Here is a 13638-nt window from a genome sequence, read left to right as displayed (position 1 = left end):
CAGAAAAGGAGCTTGTTTAAAAAATATATTAGGATGCTCACGAGGGCCAGAAAATTGATCTGGGAGGCTATACAACCAGGAACAGCATCCAAACCATCCAACAGCCACCCACTCCCCAGCTTCACCTTCGATGCCGAACCCTGAATGCTGAACCTCTTTGCCCCTGTCGGCCCCTGAGGACAAATGCTTCTGCTGCTGCCCTCCCAGAAAGTGGTTCGATGGTGCCTGCTGTCACAGTATAGCTCACGTCTGAATCAAATTGTCATATGTCAGTGTCTGCCCCACATTCTACCTATAATAGAGATTGGGAAAGCTGGCATTCTGGTTTCTGCCTTGAAGAGGTGGGACTCAAAAGGTAGAAAATTCCCCAATCATTGGAAACATGTTTTGGGATAACCCCAAAATATGCTAATTTACCATTTTGATACACTCTTTGGATGCCCAACATCAATATCAGTTCTTATTCCATATTTAAACTTCCTCCAAACAACAATATTCCCATGTAACATAATGCAATTATACTCATACAAACAAAAACCTGCTCATCCCCTCTCCTTCGGACAAGGGTAACACATGCACTTCAAGAACCTCATTTCTGGGTGGTTTCTATTCCTCCTCTAGTTCCATTTGACATTCTGTAAATTATGAATTAAATTGTGGGGGTGAAATACTAAAAGTGAGAAGCAATTGAAAGTCATCCTACTCTTGACCAATGGGGGACTTGAGCTGGCAGATACTCTCTTTTTTCGCCCTTGGGTGGATAATGCTGGGCTGTATTTTACATAGCACTTTAGAGGAGCCCTACAGAATCAGATCCCAGCTTCTCACAGTGGTGATCAGCTCAACAGTGTATCCTTGAATACCTTTTCCTCTTTCCATACTTCACACCTTCCAGTCCCCCTGCCCCCACTATAAATTATCTGGAAGGAAACCTTTGTCTCAGCTCTGGTATTGGTGGGAACCTCTGGATGACAGAGTTCCATACATAAATCTCCCAGAGTACTTGGACAAAACACTCCACACCACACAGTTAGCCCCTTTGTGCCTTTCTGTCCAGTGGAATCAAGAATCCAAAATAATCAGGTGGCAGTCTTACCTCCTAATTCAATGGCTTCATTGTTGTGTTTGTGGACAAAAGAAATCCTCTCTTGAGAGTTATTTTGTAAAGAGAAGGGCTATCCATGAATGACTCTGGGTGCTCACAGTGGATTACATGGACAATGAGTAGCTGGGAATTTGGGGGCATGGCACCCCTTTTCCAAGAAAGAGGAGCTGGCTACATTCAAGCTCAGATTCCCAAAGAACTGGAGGCTTTCTCCCTTCCTCTATCCTCCCTCTGGCAGGGGGGACTGTGAAATGGGTCCCCAAGGTCCCTAGGTCTCCCAAGTATCCCATGTGCAGAGCAGCTGGCTTTGCAGACAATTCCATAAAGAGCTGGTAGACCAAACTCAGACTGCCAAGCACCAAGAAACTTATGCATTTCCCTATTGAAAAGGCTCTTTTCTCATGGTTTCCCTGTAAGAAAGGAGACCCATGGGTGGGGGTGGTAGTGGTGATGATTACAGTGGTGGTGGTGTGGTTATTTCTTGTAAAGTAACTGATCTTTCCAAGAGTTGATGAGGAGACCAAGGGATGGTGTATCTTGACCCTTCAGGCAATAGGTGACAGTACTAAAGTTTCCCACCTGGAACTAGAGGCATTGAGAACTGTAAACCAGGGAGCCCAGATGCTCCAGTGATCAGATGCAAACGTTTTTTTTTATTTTTATTTTTTGTTTGTTTTTCAGCTCATTAAGGGGGTACAAAAGATCAGGCTATATACATTGCCCATGCCTCCCCATCCCCCCGAGTCTGAGCTTTAGTTGTGTCCATTCCCTAGACAGTGCACATCACTCTCATCATATAGGTGTGCACTCCTCCCCTCTCCCCACCCCATCCCCCCCAGAGAGAACTTCAAACGTGTCCATTCCCCAGGCATTGCGCATCGCACTCATCAAGTAGGTATACACCCATCCCTTCCACCCAGCCCCGACCTCTGTCCAATACCCAATTGGTGTGAATCCCAAATGTGCACTCAGGGAAGCCAGTTTGCTGGTGAGTACATGTGGTGCTTGTTTTTCCATTCTTGGGATACTTCACTTAATAGAATGGGTTCCAGCTCACTCCAGGAGAACCAAAGAGATGCCATATCGCCATCATTTCTAATAGCTGAGTAATATTCCATGGTATACATATACCACATTTTGCTAATCCATACGTTTTAATAGGGTAGTTAGGAGTGATACAGTAACGCGTACCACTCTCACTTCCTGCTCTCGAGCTCGTTATTCCAACTATGGGAGAAACAGCACCATCTATTGGCCACTGATTCACAGCACACAGAGTGTCCTGTAGGAAGGCATCTCATTTTCTCAAGGAGTTATCTGCCTGCTGGCACAATAGCTGAGCGTTCAGTAGGCCATTCCACTGTGCCATAAGACCTTCTGTTTCAAGATATGGGACACATGGTAAGACAAGAAATCCTATGAGCCTCAGTCTCTTGTCTCACTCACATCCCTGTACATTGGGCTCTTTGGTGAGAAGCATTGTTACATGGAAATAAATGATAATGAATAAGGCAATTTGTTAAATTCATATGGAAGATGTTGTTGGCATAGAGAATCCAAATACAGAATACTTATTCTAGTAAGGAAAAATTATTGCCCTCTTCTCAAGGAGAGGGTTTTCAATATAATTCTCCTCCTGTTTGCAGTTGCCTTCATCTATTTTGTGTTTCAACAGAATACTTGAGACTGGGTAGCTTATAAAGAAAAGACATTTAGTGAGGTCATGATTCTGCAGGCTGGGAAGTTCAAGAGCATAGTGCTGCATCTAGCCAGCTTCTGGTGAGGGCCACATGCTAGGTCCAAATATTACGGAGAAGTAGAAAAGCGAGCAGGCATGTGCAAACAGATCACATGGAGAGAGAGAGGAAGCAAGAGAGTCGAGGAAGCAGAATTCACTTTTATAACAACCCACTCTCTGATAACTAATCCACTCCTGCAAGAGTGAGAACAAATTCACTCCCTCAGGAGGGCATTAATCTATTCACGAAGGATCTATCCCCATGACCCAAACACTCTCCACTAAGCCCCACCTCCCAACATTGCCACATTGGGGATCAAATTTCAAACATGAGTTTCAGAGGGGACAAACTCAAACCATAGCAGTAGTGTTATAACAAGTCTCAGGATTGGTCACTGCTGCTGAAAATTCCTCAGCAGTAGCAGTAACCACATCAGCCTTGGTGAGGAGTCCTTGTTGGACCAGTGTATTGTCTCCATCCCTGCAACCATGGCGACTTTGTCCTCAAGGCCATTGAGCAAGTGCCAGAGTGCTGGGGAAGAGCAGGCTGACATCCACAGGGCACAGGGCAGGCAAGCTTCCACCTACATACTGAGAACCTCTCCACAGTGGGGCCTCTCGTGAGCATTCCAATCAGACACAAATATTCTCCCATTTGGGGGCCTGTTATGAGCTGTCCATATACATTCTTCTCCCCCAGACCTTCTTTCCTGTCCCTTACCATCATACAAATTGTTAGCCACTGCCCACGACACAGTGTGGATCTGTCTCTCAGGCCATCTCTCCTTCCAGGCAAAGTGTGCAACGTGGACCACTCAAAGTTCTGCTCCCTGGGAGGGTTTCCTTTCCCCACTGTCCCTCCCCGAGTGAGGCTATAAATTCTTCTGGTGACAGCAAAACTTGCAGTCGTCTGTGAGCCAGATTTGACTTTTTTCCTCCTTGGTGACCTGCTCATTGGGAATGTCCCATGAGACCATGGCTGTGAGGGACGGGTAGTGGCATGGCAGGAGGCACACTGAGGGGATAAGGAACCGATTGCCCCTGCAGGCATGAATTCGGTCAACCGAATTCTGAGTGGGGCGCAGTGCAGATACATACCACTTTCACCTGATGAGGGGGTGCTGCTGGGCTGGGCTTGGTGCATCAAATCACTTCCAGTTTAAGATGCACGGTTTAGGTCATATGGTCACCTAGTGTCCCGTGGTCAAGCTCTCAGTAGCAAGCCCCAGTAGCAAACCAAGAGTTATTTCTAAAAGGAAAATAATTACTTGCACAAGCGTGCTTGGCTTTGCTCCAAAAGTTAAGAGGCTGCAGCTGTGCTTCCCCTACTGGGATTTGCCGCAGGCTCCACACAGCATCCAGGTCTGCCACAGATGCTCTGAGCACCATTAGCTTTTCTGGGCGACGAGGGCATTAATGGAGAGCTGCTGACAGTGGGGCCGGAGCAGCTGGAGGGTCTTCCCTTGCCCAGGCCTCTATTAAAAGTAAATGAGTCCGAGTAGCAAACCCAAAGGTGACGTAGGCTGCCTTCAGATGCCAAAGAGTTCCGTCAGCATCTGTGCCTTTCTTATTGATGGCACTAATATCCGCAGGCCCTACAAAGATTATGGTATTGCTTTTGTCTATTTTGGGAGGAAGGGAGGGACTAAGGCATTGATGTTCGCTCTTCCAATAATGGACACCCTTACTCCATGAGTCAAAAAGCCATTATGGGAATTCTGCAACTGCTAGGGGGACCTATTCCAACTATAGACTCAGGAACTGGATAAATTGTCATGTAATTTTTCACTGAGAAAACTGAAGTAGTCAGAAGAGAACTTCCACAGTCTACCACCACCACATCCGCCCACCTCCCAGCATCTGCTCCCACTTCTAGTCTGCTCTCCTACAACACACGTTTCTGTAACAATGGGTGTTATGTCAAATATTGCCAAGTAGGGACATGATGTCACCATAACGTGGAAATTGGGTTGGTTCACAAGTGATTTGATTCCCCTCAGCATATTGTTTTGAGTCACCGGCTGAGAGCAGCTGGATGTGAAGGACACCACCGGAATGGGCTGGGGCAAGCTGCAGAATACGGCACTTAACATGACGCCATCGCCACATGCTCTTCTTGGTTCAGCCGGGCACAGATCGTGCCTTGGCCGGGCAGTGCTGATTGCGTAACTCGGCAGCTTCTACGCTTCCTTATGCCCCATTCTGTCAAGGTGCTTTGCCCTTTTCTTGAATAGGTGAAGTCCTTTATTTACTGATGTATTTATTTAGTACGAATATGTCTTTTTAAGTGGGCTAATATTTTTATTAAGACTGGGTTTTTGTTAGTGCTCAGGTTGCAAAGTTGGACAGGTTTGGAATGGTCTACCTCAACCCTACTTTTTTTTTTTTCCTATAAATTCTGTTACTTTTAGTGCATAAATTTGAGAATGAAAAAATTTTTAGAAGCACACTTATCATACTATAGCAGAAATGTCTGTTTGCTGCCTTCCTACCCGTAACCATGGATACATTATTCATGCTCCTATCTACAGCTAATTCCTCCACTTATGGACTATATTCCATCCTCTTACTCAAGGACATCAAGCCAGCACTTAATCCCTTTTTCCTACTGCATCAACTTTTTGTCTTTCCTGGAACTTTTCTTCCAATATAAAAAAACATGCTGCTACTTCTCCCTACTTAAAAAAAAAAAATCATCCTCTTGATTCCACCATCCCTTATGAACTTAATAACCCCATTTCTTTGCTCCCCTTTTCTGAAAAACTAGTTGAAAGAGTTGTCTATGCTCACTACCTCCAGCTCTGTTCCCATTTTTTCTTAAGGCCACTGCAGTCTGGTTTTGCTCCCCCGTCCACTCCACCCAACCCCCACTGTCAAGGTCACTAATGACCTCCTCATGGCTAAATCCAGTGGTCAACTTCCAGTCCTTGTCTCACCTGGTTGGTCAGCAGCAACTGTAGAGGTGAACACTCCCTCTTCTATACCCTTTGCTCATATGCCTTTGAGCCAACCACACTTGGTTTTCCTTCAATTTCAGTTTGCTCCATCTCAGTCTTCTTGAAGATTTCTTCTCCCAACTTCTTAGGATTGGAGAAATTCAGGGCTCAGCCCTGGTCCTCTTCCTTTTTCTCCAACAGTCCACCCTTTGGTGATCCCATCCAGTTTCATGCCACCTAAATACTGACAATTCCCTAACATACATCTCCAGAGTAGACCTTTTTCTTAAACTACAGAGTCACATATTCAATTGCCTACTCAACATCTCCACTTAATGTTTAATGCACATTTCAAAATTAGCAAATCCAAAACTGTCTAGCAGCAAGTCTAAACAAGATTTGTTTAGACTGTCTAGACAAGTCTAAATTAGACTGTCTAGCAAGTCCAAAACTGAACTTTAATATCTCCCACCAACCCTCACAGCCTTTCCCCTCTCAGTTGATAACTCCATATTCCAGGTTCTTAGCCAAAAATCTGGTGGTCATTCCTGTCTCCTCTCCGTCTATCACATTATACATCCAACACGTCAGCAGATTCTGCTAGTTCTACTTTCAAAACATGTCCAGAATCCAGCTGCCTTTTACCACGTTTCTATTGCTACAATCCTGGGGCAAGTTACCATTTTCTCTTCCTTGAATTACTGCAAAAAACTCCCAAATGATTTACTTTCATCACCCTTTCCTCCTTACAATTTGAAATATAGCAGCTACGATGATCCTTTAAATATGTGTTAGATGTCACCTGTTAAAAACGCTTTCAGTGCTTTTGAGTAAAGGCCAAAGTCCTAAGTCTTTAAGGCCCTATCTGATCTGACCCACCACCTCCATCTGCCACCCACTACCTCTTTAACCTAATCTCTCTATCCAGTTTATCCACTAGATGCCAGTAGTATCTCTCTTCCCTACTAAGTTGTAGCAACCAAAAACGTCTGCAGACATTGCCAAATGTCCTCTGGGGAACAAAATCATCCCTGGCTGAGACCACTGCTTTATTAACCCAAGGAGCAAGGAATCTTGCTCTTTTCCTTTGCGCTGTCAAGTTCTAGCAAAAGCAGACAGCTCACGCATAGTGCTCATATTCCTTAGGTCTTTGATGTTTCCTAAAGCATCAGGTAAGCACAGTAATTATAAACTCTCAGCATCACATGTCATAAACTTTCTATAATACTAGCTGTATCCTCACTGCCTTTAACCCGACCAGGCCAGATAAGATAACCAATACAAATTCACATTTCTGGGGGCCTGTTGCCTGAAACCCCTCAGATATCAATCTCCATACCAGAGTCCTACCTGCTAACAACACAACCAAATCTGGAGTTTTAGCTAAAATGAAATGTATTAAGGTTAGTAGGTAGCTTTCAGAATTTTCTTGGAAGGCCAGAGAGATAAGCTTCGAGGCCACACAGCCAGAAGCACTGTTGAAACCTCAGGACAGAGATGTTCTGATGAAGACCACTTTGTGGCTGCCGTTGGGTACAAATGCCACACCTTGCACAAGGTGAGTGTACCTTGATACCAGGGGCCTAGGCTACATATGACACCCTGGCTAGAAAGCAAATTTTCTGGCTTCTGCTTTGGAGAGGTGAGATTCACGGGTAGGAAATTTCCCAAGCATAGGAAGGTTGTTCAAATGGTACTAAAGTAGCCAACAAGTAGAACCACTGGACCAGGCTATCGAAAAAATTAAATCAGAGCATATATTTTGCTCAATTTACTGTTTCTTTTTCCCAAGTAATAAACACAAGAAACATATTGAATTTCTAGAAATAATGGTGAGGTGACAATTTATTAATGCTTTTAGAAAAAAAGCAAATGTCATTTTCCATCATGTTGAAGGATACTGGCTTAATTCACATTATTCCCATTGATGTTTTATATGAGACATATAAAACGTATTGGAAATATAAATTATTTTCTTTCCAATGGAGAAGAAAATCATAGACTCAAAAATTAAGTTAAATATCAAAAGAAGTTATATATAAAAGTTTCTATATTTCTAAAAATCTGATAAAGTATCAACAACTTTGTATTGACTGTGATACACTTATGTAACCCTTGAAAACTCATTTTGAAGCTGAAACTTTTGCTCAGAAACAATGCATGACAGAATAGATCCTTTCATAGTCTGAAAGAATACAAAACTTAAAGAGTCTTAAAAATATTCACTAACTGTTTTTGTTAAAAACATTAAGCACTTTAGAGTATAAAACAGCAACTCTTACTAAGAAGGTGGTTCATGAGCCACGCCCCCTGTCTTAGGGGGAATTTGCTTCCGTGGAACCCGGTGGGCTCTATAACAAATCCTAGACCAGCAAACTCCTTCCGCTGTACAGCTAATGTGTAAGGACTTGAACCTGGCTGATGGCAGCCAGCCTGCTACAGTGCAGAAGAGTGTGACTTCCTGTATTTATATATGAATGCATCTGTCTTTCCAAGGCTAACTTTGTAGCATTCTACTGGTACCAAAGAGCCGAATGGTGACATTCTGTCTAGGCACTCCTGGTTACTGGCTTCAAATGAAGACAATTCTGTCTCTGATGTTCCAGTTGTTTCTTCAAGATTCAAGCACTTTTTAAGCCCAGGTTCATCTGTGTAACTGTTCTTGGAATTTAAAGGGATGCTGCTTTCTTCACAGTCTTTAAGGCGCCTGTGGTGATCTTCGCTAAGCAACAATACAATGGTTCCGCCAACACGAAGCACTCTGTGACAAAAAACGATAATTGGTACGAGTATTTCTTTCTTTTCAGACAACAAACAATCTCACTTCATTTAAAATGTTTGGTGTTTTTAATTTGAAATTTAATTTTATCTATTTAAATACAAGAATTTTTGATAATTAGGTACTATCTTCCATAATGCATATTCATTACAGTAATTATGAAATCCCTAGTACAAATCTGCTTTAATTATCTATTTTCACTCTACTTAAAAGCCAAGCCTCAAAGTAATTTGTAGTCATGTTCTAATAAATGATTGTACAAAGGAAAAGGCAATGACAGAACCCTAAAGAATCAGCATATTTTAAAGGCAGTAGGCTGACGGCAGAAGAAAGTTATCAGGAAAGAGCACATGAACAAAGAAATGGCAAAGGAAAAATCAGAAAAAGGGCAGACCTTGAAATGTCAGCTGAGTAGAATTCATTTATTCAATCATTCAACCAAAGTCTGCATAGCACTTATGTAGAAAAAGTGATGAAGACACTTTTTCCTGGGTCCTGTGGGTTGTTAAAGAGGTGACTGGACAGTGGGAGAGGAGTGTGATCAACTTACAACCAAGGCAGGCGTGCAGAGCCTGGGAACACAAACCCAGGCAGGGGAGAGGGGAATATTTCCCAAAAGATGACAAGCAGGAGCGAGCCAGGCAAAGCGACCAGGGGCCGGAGCAAGGGAGGGAGCTGGAGGCAGAAAAGGCAGCACACACAGGAGGAAGGGGAGAGGAAGCACTGAGAGTGGCTCAGGTGGTGGCTGAGTCAGAGCAGGTGGCGGGTTCAGCAGGTGGGTGAGTCAGAGGCACGGTGTGGGGGTGCAGTTCCCCTGGAACGTGCTGAGGTACCTAAGGAGCACTGAAATGTGGACTCCACCTGATAGCTGGATACCCAGCCCGTAGGTAATTAGAAAGACTGGGGCTTGAGGTGGAGATAAAAGAGTTTCAATAGTCAGTGGTAGATACAGCTGTAAGGTGGATGGCATCGGCTGGGTGGCAGTACAGAGCAGGAAGAGAAAAGGGGCCATGAAGCAGAGACTTTACATTTAAGGACAGATAGAGGCGGCGGCCCATGAAAAAGATATTCCAAGAGAAAATCTGGACAGCAGTGGCATCAGGGAAGCCAAAGGAGTACAGTTTCAAGAAGAGAACGGTCTCAACAGTGTCAAATGCTATAGGACTAACAAGTGGCGAGGATTATAGGAAGTCATTAGTGAGCCTGGGGACAGCGGTCCTAGCTGAGGTCAGGAGCAAATGCTGGTCTGCCAGAGTTGAGCATGGACTGGAAGGAAAGGAAGCAGAGATGTCAAGTGTAGACTATTTTTTTCAAGTTCAGCAGTATAGATAAGAAACAGGGTGACGGGCCAGGTACAGTGGCTCACGCCTATAATCCTAGCACTCTGGGAGGCTGAAGTGGGAGGATGGCTTGAGCTCACGAATTCGAGACCAACCTAAGCGAGAGTGAGACCCTGTCTCTACAAAAATAGAAAAATTAGCCGGGCGTGGTGGCATGCACCTATAGTTCCAGCTACTCGGGAGGCTGAGGCAGGAGGATGGCTTGAGCCAGGGAGTGTGAAGTTGCAGTGGGTTATGATGACACCACTGCACTCTACCCAGGGTGACAGAGTAAGATTCTGTCTCAAAAAAAAAAAAAAAAAAAAGAAAGAAAAAGAAAAAGAAAAAGACACAGGGTGATAGCTAGAGGACCAAGAGATGAAGGGGATCTGTCTCATACCTAGCAAAGACGTAAGCAGCTTAGGTAGCTTTCCCTCATCTAAGCCATCAACAAACCCAGACAATGCTGTCTCCATCCATTTCATTCATGGTTTGCCTGGACCACAACAACAGTCTCCTGGCAGACAGGTCTTGTTTGCATTCTTGTCACCCCTCCCACTCTCCCTTCCCAGTTTCCACACAGAAGACAAATGCAAATCCCGGCTAACTCTCCAGTTGCTTTCATCATACTTCAAATAAATTCTAACCTCCTTCCTACGGCACACAAGGTTCCTACACGACCTGACCCTCACCCAGCTTTCCAACTCCACTGCCTGCTTGCTTCCTTTGCACACTGATCTGATCTTCCTTCAGCTGCTCAAACTCATCAAGCTGCTTCTTGCCTTAGGACATCTGGCCTTGCTGTTCACACTGCACTTAACACTCATTCCTGTGTGTGCCTTCTCATCATTCAGGCCTCAGCGTTCAAATATCACCTCCTTGGAGAGGCCATTCCTGACTACCTATATAAGGTAACCCCTGCTTTTCTCTCACTCTCCAGCAAAATATCCTGTTTAATTTCCTTCATCATACCAGTCATGATCTGAAATTACCCTGTTCGTTTACTTATTAACAATCTGTCTTCCCACACTGTATGGTCAGAGACCTTGTCTGTCCTACTCACTTCTGTATCTCCAGGGTCCAGTACAATGCAGGGAGATGCAAAGCCCTCCAAAAGTATCTGGGGAGGGGATGACAATCTCCTTTAAAGAACAAAGAGATGACTAGGTCGAAGATAACCATGAGAAGCAGGCAGAGTATTACTGAGGAGGAAGGAGTTGAGAGGATAAATTTTGTCTGGAAGAGAGAAACCTCTTCTGCTGAGAGGAGGAGGAGGTGGGATGAGGACAGATGTGCTTGTATACCATAAGGCAGAAACAAGAAAACATATAAATCTCTCTAAACACACAAAAGCAAATAGAATTAAAAATAATGAGATATTATATTTTACCCAGCATATTAACAAAGATAAAAGGATTGCCATGCTGAGGATGACAGGATTATGAGAAAATGAGTACTTCTGAAGACAGAAATTAGTATAAATTTTTTGGGACAGTAGTGTAGCACTAATGTATCAAAAATATGAAATGTGCATAACCTTTGACCTAGCAATCTCACTTCTAGGAAATTATATAACATATAATAGAAGTAGAATAATAGTGATAATAATGGTGATAATAACTAATATTTATTGAGTACTTATTATGTACCAGGCACTGTTTTAAATGCTTTGTATTATATATCATTTAATCCTCAGAATTATCTTTTTGGGTATGTTCTATTAGCATCGTCATCTTGCAGATGAAGACACTGAGGCAGTATGGTTTTAAATAACTTGATCAGACAGTAAGTTTGAAAAACTATGCAAGGATGTTCAAAGCATTGTTCTTTGTTAAATAAAAAATTGGGAATTACCTAAATGTTCATCCATAAGTACAGTTGCATAATGGTATATACATATAATGTAATACTATGGCAACTATTCAAAATTATAATATACATTATAACAACTGATCAGAAAGGAGATTCACGACATATTGTTGAGTGTAAAAGAAAAACATGTTACAGTACAACAAACTAAGGATGATTCTATTTACGTACAATAAAAAACATGTAGCTACTTGTGAATATGTACATGGAAAGATGTCTAGCAGGACATTCACCAATTTATTTATTGTAAATTTTTTTCAAATAATGGAGAAAATGAAGTAAAAATTGCTTGAAACCCTGCAACTGAGAGATTAACATTTTTGACAAAAGTCCTTCTAGGCATCTTTCCATGAACACACACACAAATTTCTTACTAAGAACGCTATTCAGAAATTATAAAGTAACATTTATCAAACTGTGCTCATCTGAACTAGTGTAGCAGTGCTTGATGATGATAATATTAATAAAATATTATTTCTTGGGGAAAAAAAAAATCTCGGTGGTCAGTAAGTTGGGGAAATTCATATCAAACAACATAAGAGATTTCCCTTTTGCATGTGAACTTGCAAAATTAGAGGAAGATGACACAAATAATCCTAAATTATTTGCCCATGGAACACATTCAGTCTAAACCAGCTACTACAAATCCTCTGCTGCAGGCAGTCTAGTGTACTCATTGTTTCTGGGACATGCTTGTTATTGCATATTCACTCAAGAAATACTGAACATCTGTATATATAAAACACAATGTAGTCTCCTTTTTAATTCTGTCTAAACTTCAGATTTTACTGAAATCTTGCTTCTTTGCTGAAAGCATCTCAAGCCTCTTTGGCACACAGTGCCTTCTTTCGAGCTGAGCAAGCTGAATTTTAAATTTTCCTCATCTGTTCTGCTTGGTTATACTTGATAGGAAAATTCAAATATTATACTTTTCTGAATTCCTCACAATGCTCTGCACCCATAAAATGGTTACTCCTTAAATAAATTAAAGGAGGAAATAATTGAGCTCAGAGTGCATAGCTCATGGCCCCAGAGCAATCATTTTCTGACAATCTTCAACTCTGATTCCATGAAAGAGTCCAGCTCTGTATTACATACAGTGCCAACTATTTCTACTACCTATCATGAACAGGTTCACCGACCTCTTGCATTTTTCTTATTTTCACTAATACAATTCTCCATTCCTTCCATTTTCTAGCTAGGGCCTTAAACAATCAGTAAACCATCAGGAGAAAAGTTATGTATACTTAGAGATATTTTTATATGTCCCCATCTACTTCCCAAAAGGATCTGAAGTGGTTTTACATGAAAAAAATCAAGTGAGAAGTAATAGATACTGAGCACTTTCTAGGAGCCTAACACTGTTCTAAGAGTTGTAAATTCACTGAATCCAAGAACAATGCTATAAGGTGAGTATTAAAGATACAGAAAGCAGTTAAACAACATGCCTATGACCGGTGAACTATGTAAGGAATAGAGCCAAGAGTGGAACCCAGCTAGTCTGGCTCCAAAGCCTGCACTCTTCCCCACTGTATTATGCTACACTGCCTGTACAAAACCTCAAACCATAAAAAATCAAGTCAGATGTAAAGGTTGGGGGCAGGTCACAGGAGAAGGAAAAGTCCCTTATATATCCAAATACATATACTTTGAACTGAAGTACTCTCATTACACAGTTAGTCTTGAATATTCATCTTCCTGATTCTCAGGTAAATATGTGAACTTAACTGCTATAATGTGAGGACAGTCACATCTCTTACTGCCTCATTTTCAATTACCTGGAATAAAACCAAATCCAGCCTAGAGAAAATTAGACTAGTATAATTTCCTAGTGCTGAAAAGGACTGTCTACTCAAAATAGTGCCCTCCACTGACTTGTGGAGATGTCCACA

At 42.4% G+C, this 13638-nt stretch overlaps 1 protein-coding gene across 4 annotated transcripts in view; it reads right to left on the bottom strand.

Moving 5' to 3' along the window:
- Positions 1-7538: 7538 nt before the first annotated feature.
- THUMPD2 (THUMP domain containing 2) overlaps positions 7539-13638 on the bottom strand; it is a 37294-nt gene continuing 31194 nt past the window's right edge. For 2 of the 4 annotated variants that reach the window (XM_069494362.1, XM_069494363.1), the window contains exon 9: positions 7539-8540. Coding sequence is in view for 3 of the 4 variants with exons in the window: in XM_069494363.1 (XP_069350464.1) it covers positions 8216-8540 (325 nt within the window). In the remaining variant the exon portion in view is untranslated. The remainder of the gene's footprint in view (positions 8541-13638) is intronic. The other 2 variants (XM_069494359.1, XM_069494361.1) reach the window with 2 other exon arrangements.

This window comes from Eulemur rufifrons, chromosome 19, assembly GCF_041146395.1.
Source record: "Eulemur rufifrons isolate Redbay chromosome 19, OSU_ERuf_1, whole genome shotgun sequence".
Classification (NCBI taxonomy): Eukaryota; Metazoa; Chordata; class Mammalia; order Primates; family Lemuridae; genus Eulemur; species Eulemur rufifrons.
The sequence above is the reverse complement of the archived record's forward strand: the minus strand, read 5'-3'. Positions and strand labels throughout refer to the sequence as shown.